The 23,110-nt window shown below is 43.8% G+C and overlaps 2 protein-coding genes across 2 annotated transcripts in view; one reads left to right on the forward strand and one right to left on the reverse strand.

The window, feature by feature from the left end:
* The first annotated feature begins 2,666 nt into the window (after window positions 1–2,666).
* Window positions 2,667–23,110, forward strand: part of STPG4 (sperm-tail PG-rich repeat containing 4) — a 28,469-nt gene continuing 8,025 nt past the window's right edge. The window contains exons 1-5 of the mRNA XM_054022741.1: window positions 2,667–2,735; window positions 3,982–4,053; window positions 8,363–8,623; window positions 10,156–10,220; window positions 10,968–11,022. Of these exons, the coding sequence (XP_053878716.1) occupies window positions 2,667–2,735; window positions 3,982–4,053; window positions 8,363–8,623; window positions 10,156–10,220; window positions 10,968–11,022 (522 nt within the window). The remainder of the gene's footprint in view (window positions 2,736–3,981; window positions 4,054–8,362; window positions 8,624–10,155; window positions 10,221–10,967; window positions 11,023–23,110) is intronic.
* LOC128834178 (40S ribosomal protein S15a-like) lies at window positions 5,274–5,686 on the reverse strand. The gene has a single exon (XM_054022742.1). The coding sequence runs from the start codon at window positions 5,675–5,677 to the stop codon at window positions 5,285–5,287; it is 393 nt and encodes a 130-aa protein (XP_053878717.1). The 5' UTR covers window positions 5,678–5,686; the 3' UTR covers window positions 5,274–5,284.

Below are 23,110 nucleotides of genomic sequence, written 5' to 3' on the forward strand. Positions count from 1 at the left end.
GAGTCAGGGGGACTCTTCCAGCCCAAGCTAATGAGTCTCATCATGTAAATCCAGCATCAACTTTCAACATCCACACTAGGCTAAATAGCTCTGCACCTGGCTTAAGAAACATCTATTCAAGAGAGGAAGGCTTGTCCAGTGAATAGGGCTCTCCATCATTGGACTTGGGGATACCCATGATGAATTCCCTGCTCTGCTGCAGATCTGACACACCTTAGACAAACAACTTAAGCCCAGATCCTCTGTCATTAAAATTTCAATGAGCTAAGGGCCTAAATACCTTTTGAGCATCCTGGCCTTAATCTGTGCCTCAGTTTCCCATCATAAAATGGTAATAATAGTACTTCCCTATCTTGCAGGGGTGTTGGAGATAATGCATTAGATTGAGATGATAAAATAATTTGGTAACTGGGTCACCAGGGTATGTCTACATGGCAGTTAGTCTGCAGCCCAAGCCCAGGACAGCCTAGGTATCTAAATTCCCTGTAGGCTGGTGCATGGTTGCCCAGTTTATTAAGCACCACTGAGGGAACCAGCCCAGGCAGGACCTGGCTCCACACAGCTCCAGAAGCCGTGGCATGATCCTTCTCTGGCTCCTAGGTTTAGAAGCAGCTGGGAGACTCCATGTGCTGCTGGGGCACCAAGTGCTGCTCTGCAGCTCCCATTGGCTGGGAACTGCAGCCAATGGGAGCTGCAAGGGTGATGCATGTACACAGGGCAGTGTGCAGAGCTGCCTGGCTGTGCCTTTGTGTAGGGGCTGGAGGGGTGATATGCTGCTGCTTGAGGTAAGTGCTCCCTGGAGCCTGCACTCCTCACTCCCTTCTACAGCCCTGATCGCCCTCCAAACCCCTCAATCCAGCCCAGAGCCCCTTCCTGCACCCCAAAAACCTCATCCCCCAGTCCAGAGCCCCCTTCTGTGCCCCAAATCCCTCATCCCCAGCTTCACACCAGAGCCCACCTCCCTACCCCAGCCTGGTGAAAATGGAGCAAGTGAGTGAGGGTGGGGAGAGCAAGCAACAGCGAGAGGAGGGATGGAGTAAGTGAGGATGGGGTCTCAGAGAAGGGACAGGGCAAGGGTGTTCAGTTTTGTGCAAGTAGAAAGTTGGCAACCCTATCGGTAGCTTATGTTATACAGGAGGTCAGACTATATGATCACAATAAACCCTTCTGGTTTTGAAATCTGAGGGAGGCAGTGACTGACTGATCTGGTTCCACCCCCAGGTGTCAAGCATGCTGAAGTATCCCATTGTAATAGATGTGTGGACCTTATTACTTGAATAAAGGACATTTTCTGGTAAGCATGGATAAATTTTCCTAATATTTAAAAGTGAGGCTCTGTCACAGAGGTGGGCAAACTTTTTGGGCTAAGGGCCACATCTGGGTGGGGAAATAGTATGCAGGGCTGGGGTAGGGGGTGTGGTGTGCAGGAAGTGGCTCAGGGCAAAGGATTGGGGCAGAGGAGGGGTGTGGGGTGTATGAGGGAGCTCAGGGAAGGAGGTTGGGGTGCAGGGGGGCTCAGGGCAGGGGTGCAGGAGGTGTGGACTGCAGGAGGGGGTTGGGGTGCAAGAGGGATGTGAGGTACAGACGGGGCTTAGGGCAGGGAGTTGGAGTGGGGTACAAGAGGGGTTCAGGCTCCAGCCCGGCGCTGCTTACCTCAAGTGGCTCCAGGGTGGCAGTGGCACGCACTGGGGCCAGGGTAGGCTCCCTGCCTGCCCAGTCCCCGGCCCCGCGCCACTCCAGGAAGCGCTGTGGCCCCTGCGGGAGTGGGGGGCGGAGGGCTCCGCGTGCGCTGCCCTTGCTGTGCCTCCAGGTACCTCCCCGAAGCTCCCATTGGCCACAGTTCCCCGTTCCTGGCCAATGGGAGCTGCAGGGGGGAGTGCCTGGCGGCATGGGCAACGCATGGAGCCCTGTGCCCCCCTGCCCGGGGGCCGCAGGGACATGGCGCCGCAGGCTGGGTCCAAAGTCCTGAGGGGCTGGATCCGGCCCATGGGCCGTAGTTTGCCCACCCCTGCTCTATCAGGACCATGAAAGAGAACTAGCTGTATGCAGTGCTGCCTGAAAAGATGCATTGCTTAGAAAGTAAACTAGCAGAAATCAGTGTGATGAAAACAGGTAACTAGACTGAGGATTCAAGAAAAAGTGAGCAGGCAGTATATACTGTATAGGGTGTCATGAACTGATGGCAATGGAATAAACTAAAAAGCTAAGAAACTGCATTTCATAGAAGTGCAATGGCACTGCATGTGTCCAAAGCCAGCCTCCTGTTAGGTGTTTGATGTGCATTACATCACAATGGCCCCTTTCAACAGAAATTGAATATCAACTGACTACTTAGCTTCCAGAGGATGAGGGGTGGCAGCTTGGTTGTGTTTGTGTTTGTCTATTCACAAGCGTGCATTGTCCTTCCAGGGATTTGTTGACTGCCATCTCCTTCAGTGTAACTGTATGGGGGAGGGGTGGCGGTGGAGATCACCCCACAGTAGGCCTGAGAGTTGATGACAAGATCAGAAATGATCAGTCAAAGCACAGAACAGTGATCTCCTAGCAACAGGGCTGCTAGTCGGGCAGGGAGCAGCCCAGCCAGGCTACCTCAGGCTCCTGCTGCTCCCCCTTCAGTATAGTAGCCCTTACTATGGAGGCAGGAGGAATATAGGCACTGAGGGAAGATGTTGGGTGGACGCTCCCCACAAACCAAGATTAACATTGAGGAGGAAACTGAGAGTCTACTGGAAAAGGTACTTTGCTGTTACACCCCTTTTTTTCTGAGGGATATAATACTGACTGGGGAATAGCAGGTGAACCTGTGTGAACTGACTTGGTGTGCTAAGCCTGGGGCCAGCTAGTGAGCCAGGGAGGGCCTGCGATAGGGTGACAGCTGTTGAGTTGAGGGAGTAACATCCTCTGGGGCTGGAGCAGTTGGTGAGTCTAAAGGGGCAGGGGTAATAGATGACAGTGGGGTGGCCTCTTTTAAAGAGGTTGATAGGGAAATCCATTGGGGGTTTTAAAGTGGCCTAGGAAGTTTTAGTACTTTGCTCTGGGGGATAAGGGCAGTTTCTACACCTACTCATTTAACACGGTGGATCAATTGCACTTCTCTCTGCAGTTCAGACTCCCTAGTTAGAGTGACCATTTGGCTTCTAAGAGTTTTTTCTCCCTGACCAGCCTTGGCTCTAGGCATATGCCTTCAGCTCCTTGTGGAGCAGTCAACCAGCTGGTCAGGCAGAAACTGTCTCAGACTTGGCAGTGCCCAAATTCCTTGAGTAGCAGGAATTAGAGTAATTCATTATTAATGAACACATCTGGATTTTCTTAACATAATCAGTATAATAATACCTCCAAATAATAGCTTTCAGAAAACCCAGGAATTTTTCAGTAAAAATCAAAAATGAAGGGCCTTGTCTATAGTACAGGCTTATAACATAACTATAATGTGGTTTTCAGACAATAGGTCAGCCAATGCCCACAGCACTGTTATAACATGTTGTTTGACTACCATGGTTTCAACTGTAGTATGGACAAGGAGATTGCCCCTCCACTACATTTTTATTATCCGTCATCTCATCTCTGCCACTGGGAAAGTCAAATAACTTACCAAAGAGATTCTGCTAGAAATGCTCATTTATGCTCACAGATGTTGTACCCATTTTAAAATTCTCTTCCCATCGTGAGTTCTTGTGTTTTAGACGACACTTAGTTTTCATTCTAATTCAGATCATATCACTGGAAAGTTCATACAATGATTCAGTAATACAAAAATTCAATTAAAAATAACATTTAGTTTAACAAAGAACTACTCTAAAAGAAATCTTTAAACGTAGGCTAATTCTGTGTCAAGTGATGAAGTTGTGTGTTTGGGATTACAGGTTATGTAGACTGTATATCTCAAAGTATAATTATAAGTTATAAACTGTCATATTTAGCCTAAAGGAACAATTGTAGAAATATGTGGATGCTGTGCAATAAATCTCTGTTTCTTAATAGGCCTTTGAGAAGGAAAGAGAAAGAGGAACACCTTTGGGACGGAGAGATACATGGTGGAGTCTCTCACTTAGAGTATGCATACTTTAGCTCATATTTTTTCAGCACTTTTTCTCATTGTTCTTAGCATTATGTCACTTATGCAAAATTCTAATTGTTATGGGAACAGTAGCCATTATGTACGCACTGTTTTAAGTCCCAATCCTGAAAGCAGTTGTGCATATGAGTAATGTTACACACAGGAATAGTCCCACTGACTTCACTAAAGTTGCTCACTGCATGTATTTGCAATATTGGGCCTTAGTAGCCACCAATATGTTAGAATAAATGGATCTTGAATAACTCACACTAAACATACTCTGTTAAATGGGAAAAATAAACAAATGTTCAGGGAGAAAACACCATAAGGTGAAAATAATCCATCTTTCTAATTTTCCTGAAGTGCTACTTTATTTAAAGTCAAAGGGCCTGCTCCTCCGCTAGTGTACATCAGCATAGTTCTTTTGAAATCATGAAACTCTGCAGATTTGTACCAGCTGAGCAGGGGTGCTGGGGTGTGGCAGCATCCCCTAGCTTGAAGTGGTTTCCATCATATACAGGATTTACAGTTTTGTTCAATGGCTCTCAGCATCCTCATTATAAAAATTGCTCCAGTGCCACTGCAGCTGAGAATCTGGCCCAGAGTTTGACTGATTACAGAATCCTGACTGTGTTTGATAAAACCTGAACAAGTAACTCTTCACTAACATTCAGTCTTAAAAGAAAATTTTAAGGCAGAGATGTTCAAAAAAGCCTATAGGAACTAGTTCTCATAGGCCCCTTTGACAAGCCCAGCCTAAAGCTCTAATAATAGGATGTAACTCTGAAAGACTGCTCAAACAGGTACATCGTATCCAGTACAAATCTGTTCAGGCTGAGATGGAGAGTTAGGAGGGAATGTGTGCGGAAGAGGTAAGGGGTGTTGCCTGAAAAAGTGACTGTTTTATTGATCTGATAAAATATAATCTTCTATTATTCTATGAACAGGCCCAGTGCCCCTTCCAGCATCAGTCCCTCAGTAACTGATCACAGCACCTTATTCCCTTTGGGCCCTGGCTGATTATGACCATGTGCTGTGAAAGCTTGTTGTGGCCATGGAGACAGGCTGGCCCATGGATCTGGTCCCCAGCCCTGAATCAGACTCTTAGCCGGCTATCTCCTTGCAGCAGCAGCCAATGAGCTGACTGGCAGCACATGCAGCTCCTTCTTTCTTTTTTTTTTTTTTTTTCCATTTGAACAATTTATTAGTATGCCTGTTTTACAAGTTTTAGAAAAAGAATCCCAGGATTTTGCCTCCTGTGTGTTTTCGCCTTGCTTCCTCATGGTCCATGATGCCAGCGGAAGTTGTCAGCACTATGTACCCAAACTGACGTGAAGGCAAAAGGTTGTTCTGCCACTTTTCCAGGTCCTTCAATTGAACATCAAATCTGGGACTGATCACACCACACTTGTTCAGTCTGCCTGTGAGATTAACAACAATTTTCCCAGCTCTGTGATCGTCAATGATCTCAAATTCACCAATGTAACCATGCTTCATCATCACAGTTAAAAACCGCACGTTTACTTTAGAGCACGGTCTAATGAGAACTTGACGTTTTCCACGTTTCTCTGCATTGTTGATGCTCTTAAGGGCATCGGCCAGAACATTCATGCGCACCATGATGCCGGTGCAGCCCCTTCATGAAAGGCATCCCCCTCCTCCAGTTTGAGGAGAGCATGAAGTAGTAGTGGGATTTCCTGCCTGCTCCCTAGCCTCTGGGGCAGAGGGCTGGTCCTTTCACATTGGTGATATGTGAAGTGGGGGCTCCATACTAGATTCAAAAATACCCCCTCCCCAAATGTAATACAACAAGGACAATAAACTAAACTTAATATTAAAACAAAAGAAGACACAAAAGGAGGAGCCATTCAAGTTCCTCTCCCCGCCACCCCCTCCACTACATCCACATGCTCTAATAATCGTCAGGCACTGGGTGAATGGCCAGCCCAGAAAGGGTGGGTTAATCCTTCTCTATCATTCATTTCTATTTCTAGGTTTAAACCTTCAGTGATTGTAAACATGTTCATTTTTCCCTTAAAACAAGCACTGGAACCTTTTTTCAAGAGGTCACTGCTTGACTTACTCAGTAATCTTTGAATGACACCACCTGCATCCAAAGTGGTGGAGGAATGGCAGAGCCTTTTGCTGGAAATTCATTAATTCAGATAGAGCTGGGAAATGATAATCTAGACCAGGGGTAGGCAACCTATGGCACGCGTGCCAAACGTGGCATGTAAGCTGATTTTCAGTGGCACTCACACTGCCCGGGTCCTGGCTACCGGTCCGGGGGACTCTGTATTTTAATTTAATTTTAAATGAAGCGTCTTAAACATTTTTAAAACCTTATTTACTTTACATACAATGATAGTTTAGTTCTATATTATAGACTTATAGAAAGATCTTCTAAAAACGTTAAAATGTGTTACTGGCACGTGAGACCTTAAATTAGAGTGAATAAATGAAGACTTGGCACACTACTTCTGAAAGGTTGCCGACCCCTGATCTAGACATTCATAGGGGGCCTGATCTAAAGCCCTTTCAAGTCAATGGGAATCTCCGCTGAGTTCAACGGGCTTTGAATGGACTGTGCATAGAACTAAAGTTTCTTAATGGATTAAAAATGTATGACTTTCTATCATTATAACTTGGAATCAGTTCACAAAGGAATTGAACAGGTTAGATTTTTAAAGAATTCTTCATATATATCACCACAGCTGCTATATGAGTGTCCATCCTGTTTTATGTTAGAATTGTGAGTGTATGCATAAATGACTTGTGTTCTACTCTTTGGATGCCTTAGAGCAACCAAACTACCCCAAACTGTGGGGTGCGCCCCACTAGGGAAGTGCGGCGGAGCATTCAGGAGGGCGCACGGCAGGGCCTCAGCCAGCCCCCATGGGGGGGCAGGGAGGGAACACCACTCAGCCCTGCTCTGCCCCCTGCCGCAGCTCTGCTCTGCCCCAGCCCAGCTCTGGCCCCAGTTGCAGCTCCACTCCACCCCAACCCAGCCCCAGCTCAACTCCAACCCAGCTCCGGCCTGCCCCAGCTGCAGCTCCCCTCCACCCCAGCTCAGCTCCAACCCAGCTCTGGCCCCTGCCACAGTTCTGGCCCCTGCCACAGCTCTGCACCATCCCCAGCCCAGCTCTGACCCCACCCACAGCTCAGCTCCAACTGCAGCTCTGCACCATCCCCAGCCCAGCTCTGGCCCCAGTCGCAGCTCCACCTCCACCCCCTGCTCCGCTCCAACCAGCTCCGGCCCCAGTTCTTGTTCTAAAGGTTCTAGTATACTTTATTTGCCCATCATAGGTAAGGTCTAAAATGACCTTGCTTTTTAAAGGTCCAATCCACACTACAAAAACAACTGATTTTGGAGCTGCCAGCTGGGGAGAAGCCTTCATAAACACAACCCCTTTAAAATGTCTTTCTTGGCTGACACCCAGCAAGAAACAACCTATTTTCCCATGTTAGCACTTCAGAAAATACAGAGAACATGTTGAGAAAGAAGCAGATTCGGGTCATCGGGGTAAATCCAAAATCCTCATCTTTCAGCCGCATCTGAGTGAGAAGAAACCTCTTGCAGTCTGGAATAGTCTCTGTGGCTGTGGAGTGCAGAATACTCAGAGAGCCTCTGTAGGCCAGCAGCCATGGGGTAATTTGCAGCTGAAGAGAGCCCTAAGCAAATCAGCAGTTTCCACTGAGAAACACATCTGATGCCATTAAATTTTATAGCAGGACTGACAGTGAAATGTTCTGTAGCCAATATTTTTTATATTATTTTTTGTATCTTTTTTTCTCTCGCTTTTCTGTACCTAATACAAATTGGATGTTTTCACTGGTAGAAAGCAAAGATGAAAACAGTCATCCGAATGGTGTGTTCCAGTTCCGTTGTGGTTTGGTCCCTTGAAGTGAGGAAGCAGTCACTATCTTGCCAGTCATGTTGAAATGTAGAAATTCATTGTTACAGAAATTTAAGTTGGAGGCTTGATTGCAGCTCTTGGGCATAAGTCTTTCTGAGCAAGAGAAAGATGCTTCTTGTGGGTAGCTTACATGTTGGAACATCATGCTGATAGTTCAAATGGCTGTTTTAATTATTTTCTTTAGAAAAAGAAATATTTGTCATTTACCATTTCACAGATGAAATTACTAGGATGCAATAACTTCTGAAATGTGAGCGTTTGTCAGGCTTTGAATGACTGGATTAAGTTAAAGACAAATGCTAGTTCGAAATAACATTTCAAATACACTTTTAGTAGAAATGCAGAACTGCACAAGAATCTCAGCCTAAATAATGTTTGTTTTTACTAGCCAACACCTACGCCAGGTACTTATGTAGTACGGGATTTTATTGAAGAAGCCCAGCTCAACCCAGTGAAAGCGACATATAATTTTAAAGGAGAAGGCAGAAAGAGATTTTCCATCTTCCAACCAACAGCTGATCTTACGCTACCAGATGTTTATACATACACTCCTCCTAGCTTTGTAGATTTGGCAGGAAAAAAGCCAGCTACATATTCATTTAAAAGCACACCAAGGAAAAGTCCCAGCGCCTTATGTTTTAAAGATAAGGTAAAAACAAAATAGTGGTCAGAGCTATCTCTAAGTGAAAAAAGATAGGGGGAGCCTAAGGTCATCTCTCCCAGCTTGCACATATTAAATACAATTTGCCCTGTCTAGAACTTTAAAATGTATTATTTTATATGTTTTTGGTGTCATATTTTAAAAATGTACCTTTGATCCCAGACTAGACAAGCCCTGAATGCTATTGTCACAGGCGAGGTTTTTCAGGCCCACCCGCTGGCCCTCCCAAAGTACAAACAGTCCCCAGATAAACAGTCACTGAGTGAGAAGAAACCTCTTGCTGTCTGGAATAGATGCAGTCTGGAATAAGAGCTTCCTTCTCTGTGACCAACTTTCCCCTCCGGCTCCCTCATTTTGCTCAGTATATAAAGCAGCTGAGCCTTGCTGATTGATGGGCTCCAGCCACCTTGATCTTCTCCAGCCACCTTGATCTTTTCAGCCTGTTCCTGTCAGATACCTTAATCCTGCAACAAATATAGGAAAGGGTTAGACTTTTTAGATGGCTCCCAGCACCCCTCAAGATTCCAATGAGTGATATAGCTGTCACTGGGACTTCGGTCTCTCCTTTCCATGTCAACCAGCTCTGTATCTAGGGCAGAAAGGAGGCCAAGAGGGGCTTCTATGCCTAGCTAGATTTGGAGGAGATAGGATTCCCCTGTAAAAGAGCTCTTCACCGCTCAGATGGTCCTCAGAAGATCCGGCCACCATTTGCTCATGTATTGTTCATGCCACCTGCAACCTCCAGGTTTAGTAATGTCTGCAGAACTGCCACAGGCGAAGAAGGAACAGGGTTCATGTTCCTACGATGGCTTATAATACAAACAAAATGTTACCTAGTGGATGAGAACACTGAGTGTAGACTCTCTTTCTTTCTCTTCCCCTGACCCCTGCAATTGCCATGGGAAAGGCCTTCCTCCTCTGTCTGAACCCTCTCACCAATTGGCACAACATAGTAGTTTCAGAGGAGTGGGTAGAGAGAGTAAGAGTAAGTGATATATGAACTTTGAGTCTTTCAGCTGGGGGCACCAATATAATGGGTTTGCTTGGACTAGCCCTGTGGAGGTTTTGCAGCTGTGCACACATGTATTCACGAATGCATCTGTTCCCTCCACATCTGAAAATTTAACCATATAATTTAAATCTAGTTTTTCAGCATCCTACTCTAAAAATGTTTACGTTTAAGTGGGTATAAACATTCTTCTGCTCTTCAGAGGTGTGTTGCAAGGCTTAACCAATCAGTGCTTGGAATGAGGTTTTAGCTCGTTAGATGAAAGGTGCTATATGCCATTGGCTTCATTGGGAGCTATAGCTGAGTAGGATCAGACCCTTAAAACATAGCAATACAAAATGATGGGCCTGGTACATGAGCCAAATTCCACCCTCAGATACATGCATACCTTTCCTGTTGATTTAAAGGAGAGTTGTGTCTGTGACTCCAGATGTTAGAGAAGAAATCAGTAATATGAAGTCAAACCTTGATTACCTGTCACTGTCCTGTCTATACTACCCATTTCTTCCAGGATATTGACACTGCACCAGGGCAGTATGATCTTTTCCCTCTTCCAGTGCCTACATTTGCATCCAAGTAAGTAAATCAATGTTCTTATCTTCTCATTTTCTTAGACTGTTTTATTTTCATGTATTTTTACCTGAATTTCAGCGCTACTGTGCATCTACAACTCCCATTAATGTCTTGTCCAAAGCCCATTGAAATCTCCCATTAACTTCAATGAATCAGCCCCATAGTCAGTGTCCTGACTCCCATCTTTGTTATAGGGCCTTGATTTGACCAAGCATATAAACACATGATTAAGCCCATGCCCATGCAATAAGCATGTATTTAAACACATGTTTCAGTTCCACAGACTTCAGGGTCTGAAGCATGTGCTTCAAGTTAAACATGAGTTTATGTTCTTTGCTGGATTGGGGCCATAATACTGATTCCAGTGAGAGTTGTTTGTACACAGCGCCTCTGGAAAAAAAAGTCCTTTTACATCTGCAGGTGCCTAAACATGAATTAAGATACCTGTGTCATTTGAGTTTGTAAACTGGGCTCTTTATAGATAGTAGTAGTAGTGAATTATAATTAATAAAAGTGGTTTAGCGATCTTTCTCTATATACCTAGGGAAAGATCTGGTTACGTCTGTTAGTTTCACAGTATATTTCACCAGTACAGAAGGATTTCTGTTATATTACCTAGTGAGATTTAGAAGAACGACAGATACATTTTCTTGTACTGAAATAGAAGCAGGTGGAAACTGTTGGTAAAACTGTAAGTAGCAGTAAGAGTGTGTCTCAAATGATGTTATTTGCTTCTTTTTCAAAACTCAGGCAGTTTATGTTTCGTTCTGCAGTTCAAAGATTCCCAACAACTTACTTCACTCCTGTAAGTACTATGCAGACAAATATTAATTGATGATAAAAAGTGAGGGGTGTTTAATGGGGGAAAAACACATCTTGTAGTTCCTTTTTATATTTAAGGGATGGTCTTTATTGCTTTGTAGTACAGTATATTTAGTATTCTGGGTATGCTAAGGCCCTGATCTTGAAACAGTTAAGCTCATGAGTAACTATGAACATGAGCAGATTTTTTTCTTTTACTACAAGACTATTCACATGAGAAAAGTGACACATGTTCTTAAGTGTTTGCAAGACCAGGGCCAAAATGACTTTTGAAAATTATTAAACACCTCAGCTTTGCTTTGGCAGTTATTCAATCTCAAAAGCCATGTGTGGTGAGTATACTATAAAACAACAGAGATTGTTGCTATTCAACATATCACTGGAAAAAAATACATGAAAGAGAAAATACTGTAAGGGCTTGAAAGCTTTGGACTGCCTCTTTGCTAGGTATGTTCTGGGGATGTGGGTAAGATAAGTAACTGATTCAAGAGAAGTCAAAGTATGAATGTTTCTTCAAGTGAATAGCTTGTGAAGAAAGGGAATGAGGGGTTGGACATGCATCATGCCAGTGTGAGAGGAGAATGATTAGCTAAAATTCCTCCCCGTGTTATACTGCTTAAAATGCTTCCACCATTTGCAACATTTAAGCCTGATTCTAATCTCGCCAATTGTGTATCTCCGATACTTCCGCTGCATTACTCCTGATTTATACTGTACTTGGGGAGACAGGAATCAGGCCCATGATAATTCCACTACCTCATTATTTCACTTAAAATGTACCATATGTTGTTTATTAAATTGTCAACTACTCTAACCAAACATAGGATAAAAGTACTAATGTGCAATTCTGACATCATTCTGAATTAGCAGGGGATCACACCCATCAATTCTGGGCCTGACCCAGCAAACCCTCCATATGCAGAACTCCAGTAAAGAACAAGGTGGCTTGATGCACTTTTATTGGTGATTATCCAAAGCTTAGTCGGTTCTGGACCTCAGCTGCCATTGTGTATTAAACAAACTTTGTACACTCATATATTACAGTATTTCTCTCACACACAGTATTTTTTAAAAGATGTTTTGGTTTTGTTTGTGTTTTCTTCCCTCCAGGAATACTCTAGGCACTTTTCTGTTGCCCAGTTTATGCCCTGACCCTGCAGACACTTACATGTGATTAATTTTAAGCTTGTGAATCATCCCACTGATGTCAATGGGACGACTCATGAGTGTGAAGTTAAGCATTTTGCAGGAGTGGAACCATAGTGATAACTGCTCTTCTTGATGAATTGTCTGGATAAGATTCCTTTCAGAGCCCCGAATATAGCTCTCAAGTGGGTGAGAGGAGATTCTTCACTAAGACACAGGACCCTGGGCTCAGCATACTACTCAGTGCCCAACTATGTCCTTTGCTATCCCAGGAGTAAGGGACTAAACTTGAGCTTTGAAGTTTCATATTTTATTACTAAATGCTTACTCAGTGCTCTTATTAATTTTGTTACAGCTGATAATTACAAGACGTCCCATAATTCCGGTGATACCATTGTCCATTCAAGCTTCCTTTTGTGCAGTTTGTTACAATGCCACTAAACCTGGTGTTGCAATTCTGGGATGCCTATTCTTGATTCTCTATTAAGTGAACACAGAGTCGTCATCTGTCCTATTTTTTACATAAAGGTGATTCATAGAGTAGAATGTAGTGTACTACAAAAGAAAGGGAAGAGAGTAGTTCTATAGGACATGGTTGGAGACAGAGGTGACGGCTCACTGCTATGATTCATGCATGTATTACACAGGCAGTCCAAAAATGGGCCTTACACACAATTAGCCACAAAAATCTGGAATCTATAAAAAGAGACCCTTCAGTCTAACAGCGAGAAATTCAGATGTGCAGCTTGAGACAAGGGAAGGTAATAACTCACAGTGGGATGAGTTGTCAAAACTCATTGGACACCTGCTCATGATAACTTCCTTAATAGGTAGTTCTAACAGAGAATGTTCACTCAAACTGAAAACAGATGCAGGTGATTTAAAAACTGATACAATATCACAAGAGATGATTTAGACAACATGTATTACAGGCTTGATTGTGGTCCAGCTACTCCTCACAAGACCACATGCATGAGGGGAAGGGAGTAAGGAGTCATTTCTCCACCACCTTGTATGATTCATGTTAGGATGGCAGAAGTACAGCCTCGGTGGTCTGGGGAGTGCACTGCCATGTATTCCCCTGTGATCCCCTAGGCAGAAAAGGGGGAGGGGGGAGTAGGCAGATCCATGACAGATTACTCTTCTCCAAGAACAACGGAGGAGGGAAAAATACTCTGCGCATAGCATTCAGTTTATGTAATTTATAACATGGAAGGTGGTGTATGAAGGGGTGTTTGATAGACTCATAGAAGATTAGAGTTGGAAGAGACCTCAGGAGGTCATCTAGTCCAACCCCCTCTGATGCTGAGTGTTGCCTGGTTCATTCCAAAGGCAAAACATTTGCTCTTTGGAAGTATTTTTGTGAGTCCCACGGATTCATCATCTCTGGCCATGGTGTTTTTTGCAGTATCTAACATGAGGTGAGCTTCATCAGAGGCAGGGAACTCACCCCTGACTCATCTCATCAGTTATTAACATATGGCTCCTGGGAGCCTGAGAGATACATTCAGAAATTACTTTGGTAAAATATACGTATATTATCAAGGAGATCCTCTGGAAATGCAATTTATTTTAGCTGACTCGCTGATTAAGAGTCAGTATCAGCAGTGATAATGCTTCTGTACTCTTTGCCTTTCCCCCTTCAGGAATGCATGCTTAAATCTGTCAGTCTTGCTGTGTTTTTCTCAGTAGATGCACCCTTTTTCTTTGGGCTTAAATATAATTATCTATAGAAGATCAGAATGTACAGACGTCAGCAATTTCAGATTCCTAATGGGGACTAGAAGAGGATTTTGACTCATGAAACAATCTATTTGAGTCACTCATCAATCTGTTCTAGAAGGAACATCATCCTTGAAAAAATAAAACCCCCAGCAAATGCTGAGCAACTGTACATGAAAGTACAGCAAAGGATTGATTGTGTTTAGTGTAAATTATCAAGAGATATTCTTCCACTGTTAAATAGATGTTAACCTTTTATTTGAAAATCCTCTAGGACCTCATTAACTTCTCCATGCCAGGTGGCCCTTTGTGATAAAAGAGCCATTCTTTGTAAACAGCATCTCCTTAAATGAGTTATTGATACAGCTGCCATACAGTATTTTGCAACAAATGAGCTTTAACATCCTTTAAAATTCTGCCTCCAGCTTCAGAATTGCAGTCAAAACCTGTATGCTTCACTGATAGATTAGATCTGTTTGGCTGCTGCTCGGGAGATGATTTTGTCAGTCTTCCTGTTTATTTTATCAGGTGGTTGTTCTGTGTCAGAAATGTTCTCATTTAACCTCAGACTAACACACAGTTGGATCAATAATATTAATCTCAATAAGATTTTTAATCATATACTCTATGTAATCTCATAAGCAATTGCTGCCCTTCTTAATCTTATCCTAGCATAACATACAGTAGTGCACTAATAATACTGCAGTGTTATGTATGATGCTAGCTTTTCAATTTCATAAATACATATCAGCATCCTGTGAAAGGCTTCAAATGTAGTTATGGTCAGGAAAAGGATTTTGTAAAAAAACATGTGTCAGTGTTCCTTCCATATTAACTCTTAATTATAAACCTAGCAGTATATGCAGAATGAAGTCCTACTTTCCGGTTGGTTGATTTAACTGTTAGGAAAAAAGCAGCATTAACAGTCCCACATTCATAGCTATGTGCAGTTCAGTTTCTCAGCATATAAAATAGTAATTGGTTTTTATTTGGTATTCCAGCTTTTATATATTAAAGTTTTTAATGGTAATGACTCTAGTAGTTAATGGCTGGCTGGATTAAAGGTTGTGACTTTCACCTTGGGTCCTCAGCTCCTCCAGATAGTTAGTACTTCCCAGAAGATGACTTTTCCCATCAAATATTACTTAATCAATAACTCTTGAGTCACATTTGCTCATCTTACAAAACAGGAGCCTGATCCTTTATTAAACACTGCTTACATTAAAGGCACTAAAAAAACTTCCATTTACTTCAGTGGATTGGGCCTCAACATGTTTTTTCCAACTGCCAGCACTACAGACCTAACCTGGTGTCTGAAACTAGCCTATGGTCCCAGTACAGCAGTCAGTGGAGATCCCTAGGCAGATCCTTCATGTCTCCATCACTCCAGCAGGCCCCAAATGAGATCCCTTGCACTTAGTAGTCTCTTCCCTTCCAGTTAGTCCAAAAACAGTTACCTAACTTAAGAGGCCTTTTCCCTGAGCACTCCAGTCCATTTCAGTATCATTTCGGTGCCTGTTTCCTTGGTATTCTGGCACTTCAGTGCCTGCTCCAGCCCTTCTGCCCATCAGCAGTTGCCCCAGCCTCTTCAGTGCTTGTCTCAATACGCTTCGCCTTCTTAGCATATGCACATGGCTCTCTTCCCTCAGCACCTCAGATTGCTCTTTTCCCAGTATGGAAATGCTTTGTGTTTAGCTGGCCACTTGGCACTTTGCTCTCTGCTCCGTAATTCTCAGTGTTGGAAGACCTTGCTATTCCTCTTGGTGCTAGTATTAGTGAGTAATTCCACCCTCCCCAATGGCCTTTTCTTTAAAGGGAGAAAGGAAGAGTGCTCAGTGGCTTAAAACCATCCCAGACTGATGGCCATGCTCATGGCTTCATCAGCTTAGGAGTTGACCATGACATGCACGCGAGCATACGTAGAGATGTCACCATGAGTGTGGAAGAACCACAGTGAGCCCCTCCAAATAATTAATCATTTTGAATTGCCTCATCGTCCTGGAAAATTCATCTCTCAACACAGTAAGTGACTGGGACATTAGGGGGCATTATATACATTAGCAGAGGATGGCAAGTGTCAGCCACAGACCTTGAAGAGTTGAAGAATTCCTGATCATTTCACTCTAAGTAGCAAAGATCCAGGTGTGAGAATCCTGTCAGAATGATATCTTCAGAGAAGCAGAACAACAGGCAAGGAATTTTCTCTTTTACACTTTGAAATGAAGGGGCTTTAATTCTCCTTTTGTTGATAGCCTTGTAGCCCTAAGTCAGCATCAGCTTGGTTTATCTGCTGCTTGTGTCAATTATTATGTAAGTCAGATCTGCCAAAGTACCAGTCTAACTTGCACAGCTGACTCTTCAGAATGCTTTTCATTCAGAAGCTGTTTTGTCATCTGTCCTACTTTTACCCTTATCGTTTACCCCTTTTTCCTCTTCCATATCTGTTGGCCATAGTTTTATATGTTGACTGCCACTCATGTTAGACCCAAGTTTACCTGTTTCAAACAAACCTGGTTTATTGCTGTAAATTATCAACAGGAGAAATGTTATATCATGAAACTGAAGTTAAGGAAAATGCTGCATCTATTTAAGAAATGAATCCCACCTAATTTCAAGCTGTCTTCTCCTGTTATTTTTTGTCTCTCTAGTTTAAGTCTTTGTCATTTATTTTAAAGGCCAGTTTCCCAGGTCTGGTCTTTGATGTATGGGAGTTTCAGCCTATGATAATATACCACAATTATTTGATTGTACAGTAAGACATCCAGATCCGTGTAAGACTGCAAAGGCATGTTGCAAATTGTTTGTGTATCTATCATGCCATTTTAGCCTTAAATGGAGTTGATGTCATTCATGAAATTGGCTTTAAATCATCTACATTCTGTTGCTGGGCATTTTCTCAATAGCTGTTCTTTCCTCTAATTTCTTGTCAAATGTCAAAATGTGATGGCCAAGTGAAATTTCCTGTGATCTGAACAAAACCCTACCTTCACAAACCTTTCCTATTGACAAACTAAATCAATTGCCATATGAAAAAGCATGAGATGGTACAAATGCATTAAAAAGCATAATTTTTGTGCTTGATGGAAAATGACAGAAGCTAAAATAAGAACAGGAGGAAAATAAACAAACAGACATTAAGTTACCTAATGGATATAAATAGATTTGGTTGGATTTACAAATTTTAGAGAGAATATTTTTGTTTGAAGTGTGGCATATCAGAACCACTTATGCCCGATAGTCATTTAAAATTGACTGGTATAAGTTATTTTAATTGTATGAAACATTGCAACATCCATTTCAGTTGTTCATAAAAGACTTGTTTTCATTTCAAGATAGAGCTGATATCTTGAAATTCCTCAAGGGGCAGACAAAACTGTCATAATTGATCAATGTTACTCAGATTTGATGTGGCTAAAAAAATATTTTGTCTGGAACAGAATCTAAGAAGCTAAAATGGTTTGTACAAAATCTAGGCTAGAACTTGTGTCTCAGTGAGAATGAAAGGAATATTAGAAAAAATATTTTAAAGAAAATATAAAATAACAAAATTACATATATACGATGAGCTACTTTAATGCCAGTGTTTTTTCTCTCCCTAAAGTTGCTGTCCATTTTCCTAAGCCTTAAAATTAGCTTCCAAATATAACTTTCTAGTTAAAGAGTCTGATCTTGTTTACTTTCCTTGACTGGAGTGGAAATTTTGGCTGTCAAAAGTTGTAGGTTTGGGCTACAAAGTGGGCAAAGTTGGGGGGAGGGGAAGAGAGAAAATGACTCAGGGGGAAGTTCATTCCAGTGCTGATGTCCTGCAAAAAAGCCATCTGCATCATTTAAATTCCATATTATGGGCCTGATTGTCCTCTTACACTGCAGTAAATCAGAAGTAACATCTGTGAAGTTACACCAGTGTAAAACTGATGTGAGGTCAGCATCAGGCCCTTAATGGGACGTTTACATGGTGCATAGGACCAGAATTTGGTAAACACCCTACAATACTTCAGCTCCACAATATGGATCTATATTTAGTGCATGGAAAGTGGTTTGTTACATTGCATTTATTTTCATGATTGACGAGGGAGAGGCAAGATAGTTCAAAAGTGAAATAGACAAAACTAAGCCCATTCTTATAAATTAATATTTCATTTGTGCATTGCAATTGGTTGGAAAGCTATAAAACAAATGAGCAGAAAAATTCTAGACCCTTATATTATGAGCCAGATGCTAATCTGGTGTAAATCAATGTAGTTCCATTGACTTTGGTGGAAATATGCCAATCTACAGCAGCTGAGGATCTGGCCCACTTGTTTATTTATGAAAAAAAAAGAGTAACATGAGAAATAAGCACATGCAAAGAATAATTAAAAGATCAATAAAGAGTTCAGCAATTGTAAGAAAACATAACCTTTCAGCATAAAATATCAAGCACCATAAATTATAGGTGGGCTGGTAGCATTATTAGACCCTGTTTTCACTTGCTCATAACTTTGCCAAAATTTAATCTGGGTGCTTGGTATCTGCCTTGGGATGAATTTTTTGGAAAAATGTCAGCCATTTCCCAGAATGAGGCTAGGGAAAAATTCATTGTTTTAATTATGTTAAAATAGCTGGTGTCCTTTTTTCTGAGAAATTTTAGCAACACCACAAATCATAGAATATCAGGGTTGGAAGGGACTTCAGGAGGTCAACTAGTCCAACCCCCTGCTCAATGCAGGACCAATCCCCAGACAGATTTTTACCCCACTTCCCTAAATGGCCCCCTCAAGGATTGAACTCACAACCCTGGGTTTAGCAGGCCAATACTCAAACCACTGAGCTATCCCTATGCTTGGAAGCTGGAACATGAAATTTGGCAGGCAGCGGCCTTTGCATCAGGAACATGCCTTTTGCCATGCCTGTGAAAATCCTTCCACATTTGGCCAAGTTATAGGCTTTTGAAAAATTTTTGTTTCTGTAACACTGACAAACCCCGGTCGTTGGCAGGCAGGATTGAACCAGGGATCTCTGGAGCTTAGGGCATGAGCTTCTACTGCATAAGCTAAAATCCATCTGCCTGTTAGCTAAGGCTGTAGAGCAGACTTATTTTCTCTCTCTCTCTAAGTGGTCTCGTTGCCACTAGATAGGACAGTGCACCAAACCCAGAAGGCGTGTGGGTTACATTGGCACATGCTCAGTAGAGACTTACTACAACTTTGCAGCTAAAATCTCTGAAGACTTTGTCTACACTGGGTATAGGCCAGCCGAGTTCAGCAGGTTTTCCCTGAAATTGTAGCTCTGAACTGCTGTGGGTTTGGGCACCAGAACAGAGAACTCTCTATGTCCCCTCTGCTGGGCCCAGGCATTGTGGAGAAAGAAGCTGCCTGATTCAAATGCAGAGGGGACAAGAGCCAGACCAGAGGGGTGGGAGATGGCGGTAGTAAGTTTGGATAAGGAGCAAGTGGGGGACTGGAGGCTGGTGTGGGGGAGAAGAAAACTGAGATTGGGAGTTGGGATGGACGAGCTACTAGGCCTGGGAGCTAAAGAGGGAAATGGGGACTGGCAGCTAGTGGGTGGAGGGAGACTGAATTAGAGGAGGAGCTAGGTGAGGAGACTGGGACTTGGTGGGCAAGGAGACTTGGAACCAGTAGGATGTGGGAGGAGGAACTCAGACAGAGGGGAGACAGATCTGATGAAGATGCAGGAGGAAAACTGGCATTGGCTGAGGAAGGAGACTGGGAACCACTGGGATAGGGGGAATCAGGTGGAGGGCCAGGGAGACATATCTGATGAGGATGAAGGAGGAGAACTGTGACTGGCTAGGCAAAGAGACTGGGACAGGGAGCCAGGCCTGGGGGAAATTTGGACAAAGAACCAGGGATGAGTGAGACTGAGATTGGATAAAGAGATTGAGACTCAGAGCAAGGCGGGAATGTTGGGTGTGTGTGTCTGTGGGGAGACAGATTGGATGAGGAACCAAAAGGGCTGAGGGGGGCAAATTGGGGCTGGCTGGGCCACTCTATGTCACTGTTCCCAACCTGTAAAATCAAGCTAATAATAACCCCTCATCCAGGGCCATCCCTAGGGAGGTGCGGGGCCCAGAACATAGGCGCTGAATTTCTAATCTGCCGGTGGGTGCACCCCCCTGGTTCCGCTCAGGACCCTCCCCTGCCCCACCCTCGTTCTGCCTCTTCCCCGCCCAGTTCTGCCTCCTCCCCTGAGCGCACTGCGCCCTCACTCCTCTCCCATCCCCCACCAGTGCCTCCTGATGCCACGAAACATGAGATAGGTGGTAGGTGCTGAGAGGGAGCGGGAGGTGATGATTGGGAGGGCCTGCCGGCAGGCAGGAAATGTTGCGGGGGAGGTTCTGGGAGGGGAGCTGCCAGTGGCTGCCACTCACCTCCTCACCTCTAAGTTCCCTGTAAGCTGCGCAGCAGCCTATTTAACTCCACGCAGGCACTCAGGGAACCTGTCCAGCGAAGGGGCACTCCTCCCCCGGCCCTCACCTAGCCCGGTCCCCAACCTACCATGGCCCCAACTCTGCTGCGGCCACGACGCCCGGACTTGCTGGGGTGGTGTGGCTGGAGTGGCCTGGCCGCAGGCATGGCTGGGGCGGCCCTCCCCTGGCCCAAACTCAGCCCCAGCCCAGACCTGCTGGGGCTGGGGAGGGATGGCTATCCTGCAGCCCCAGCCCCAGAGCTGCTGCGGCAGGGAATGGCGCCTCTCTCCTCCAGGCCCAGGTGCTGCTGCAGGGAGAGAGAGCTGGGGGGGGGAATCCTCTGTCCCTGCCATAACCCCGGAGCACCCTCCTGTACCCCAAACCCTTCATCTCTGGCCACACCCCATAGCCCGCACCCTCTGCACCCAACCCTCTGCCCCAGCCCTGAGCACCTCATTCCCAGCCCCACCTAGGTTGACCAGATTGCAAATGTGAAAAATTGGGACGGGGGTGGGGGGTAATAGGCGCCTATATAAGAAAAAGCCCTGAACATCGGGACTGTCCCTATAAAATCGGGACATCTGGTCACCCTAGCCCCACCCCAAAGCCCGCACCTTCAGCCGGAGCCCACATACCCCTGCACCCCAATCATCTGCGCCAGCCCTGAGTCCCCTCCAACACGCTGAATCCCTCAGCCCCACCCCCAATCCCATGAATTTTATGTGCACCAATATTAAAGGTGATGTGTCCCACATCACCTCCATATTAGTGCACATAACAAAATTCATTCCACACATGGGTGGGAAATATTAGAGGGAACACTGCTCCTCATATCCCCCCCACGTGTGTCAGCCGCTCTCCTCCTCACCGTCCACCTGCCTGCCTGCCTGCCTCCTCATGCCTTGCCCACCTGCCACTCACCTTCCCATTTGCCTCCTCACCCGGCTTGCCTGCCCGCCTCCTGCCTCACCTCCCCGCCCACCTCTTCACGATTTTATTGAAGCGTGGGGCCTCCCAAAGTGCACAGCCCATGGCAGTCACCCCGATTCACCGTGCCCAAGGGATGGCTCTACCTTCATCTCAGAAGAGGGCTGCAAAAATAAATTCATTAATGGTTGTGAAGCACTCAGATACTATAGTGATGAGTGCCATAGAAAAGCCCATGAGGAAATTAATCATTCTCTCTTCAGAGCAGGATTTGAATAGCATGCAGCAAATAAGGCCAGGGACCACCCACTGAATGAGAAGGAAAGGAAATACTGAATAGGCAACCTTAATTCTGGCATTTCCTAACTTTTGAGTGCTTGATTTTGCAACCTTAATAATGTTCTTTTTTTTTATTATAGTTTTGTGCGTGTGTGGAATTAAATGTAAGTAATCAAAGACAGGGAAAGAGACATTAAGCCAGATCCTGGTATAACTCCACTGACTTCAGTGGAGCTGCATGAGTTTATACCAGCTGAGGACTGGCTACGTTGTCTGGTAACAAAGGCCCCAACATTAGTCTCTTTTTGGTTCTTTTATTTTAACAATTTTACAAAACATTTCTAGCAATACTATGTTTACATGAACATGTACGGCCTGATTCACCTGTACACTGCGCTAATTTTATGGCGGTATAACTATTGATTTCAGTGGTGTTATACGAGAATCAAATTAGAGTAACTCAGTGGTGGATAAGGCCCTTTGTTTTTAAATTTATCAAAATAGTTTTTGTTTGGATATAAACATTTCCGTTGATGTTTGCCATAGTTCTGCTGTCCAGCCATATGTCTGTCAATGGGATTTAGGAACCTGACCTGCTTAGGTGCTTTTATAGATCCCATTAGTGGCCCATCTACTTTTGTAAATCTGGCCCTACAGCAAAGGTTATCTTGTGGCTCTACTTGAATATACCATTGAAATAGTATCAAAATTCAGGTGATGGAGCAGTGAGCAATTAATTAATTCTTGTTGAGAACTGGGATGATTTAGTTGGGGTTGGTCCTGCTTTGAGCAGGGGGTTGGAGTAGATGACCTCCTGAGGTCTCTTCCAACACTAATCTTCTATGATTCTATGAACTTAAACCTCACATGATGATCCCATTAGTTCCATACAGTAGTTTTGAAGAGTTTAACAAGAACTGGAACAATAATTACACAACTTTGTGTCACTTCCATCATGCCTAGCTATTACAAGCAAGCTGAATACAGACTACACAATGATGAAATATTTTAGAATTGCTTGATAGTGATGCACTACAGCCAAAATGCTTCTGAAATAAATGTAGTCAAACTTTACTAATTCTGGGTCACTGAGAACAAAAATGATGCTTAAAATTGTTGATTGGCTCTAGTTTTCAAGATATGCTATTGGGTCAGAATATACGACCCTTGACTTGGGAATGGCGGAGGATCAGTGAGTTATAAAGGGAAGGGATCTCAATTTAAACCAGAAATGACTAAAATACATCTTTGACTGGATCGATGAATAAATCTATGACTGGGTTTGGACAGTACTTGCTTTTTAGGCAAAACAATGAATGATGCAATCTGAAGCTGGTATTGCATCATACATGATATGAATTGCATCATGTTATTCCTAGAAGTCATGGATGATGCAATCATAATTAAGCTTACATCACTCTGCTGAACAAATTGCCCTATATCAGCTCTAGAAATCATACAGTGTCATGCTCTCTTATTTGTCAGTGTTTGATTTTGCAAAGGGACACATTTCTCTTTAGCCAAAGTGAGCAGAGATGCCTCGTATTTATGTGAACAGTGCAGATAACTTCTGCTATGTTTGTGGTGA

The sequence above is a fragment of the Malaclemys terrapin genome, chromosome 3, assembly GCF_027887155.1.
Source record: "Malaclemys terrapin pileata isolate rMalTer1 chromosome 3, rMalTer1.hap1, whole genome shotgun sequence".
Lineage (NCBI taxonomy): Eukaryota > Metazoa > Chordata > Testudines > Emydidae > Malaclemys > Malaclemys terrapin.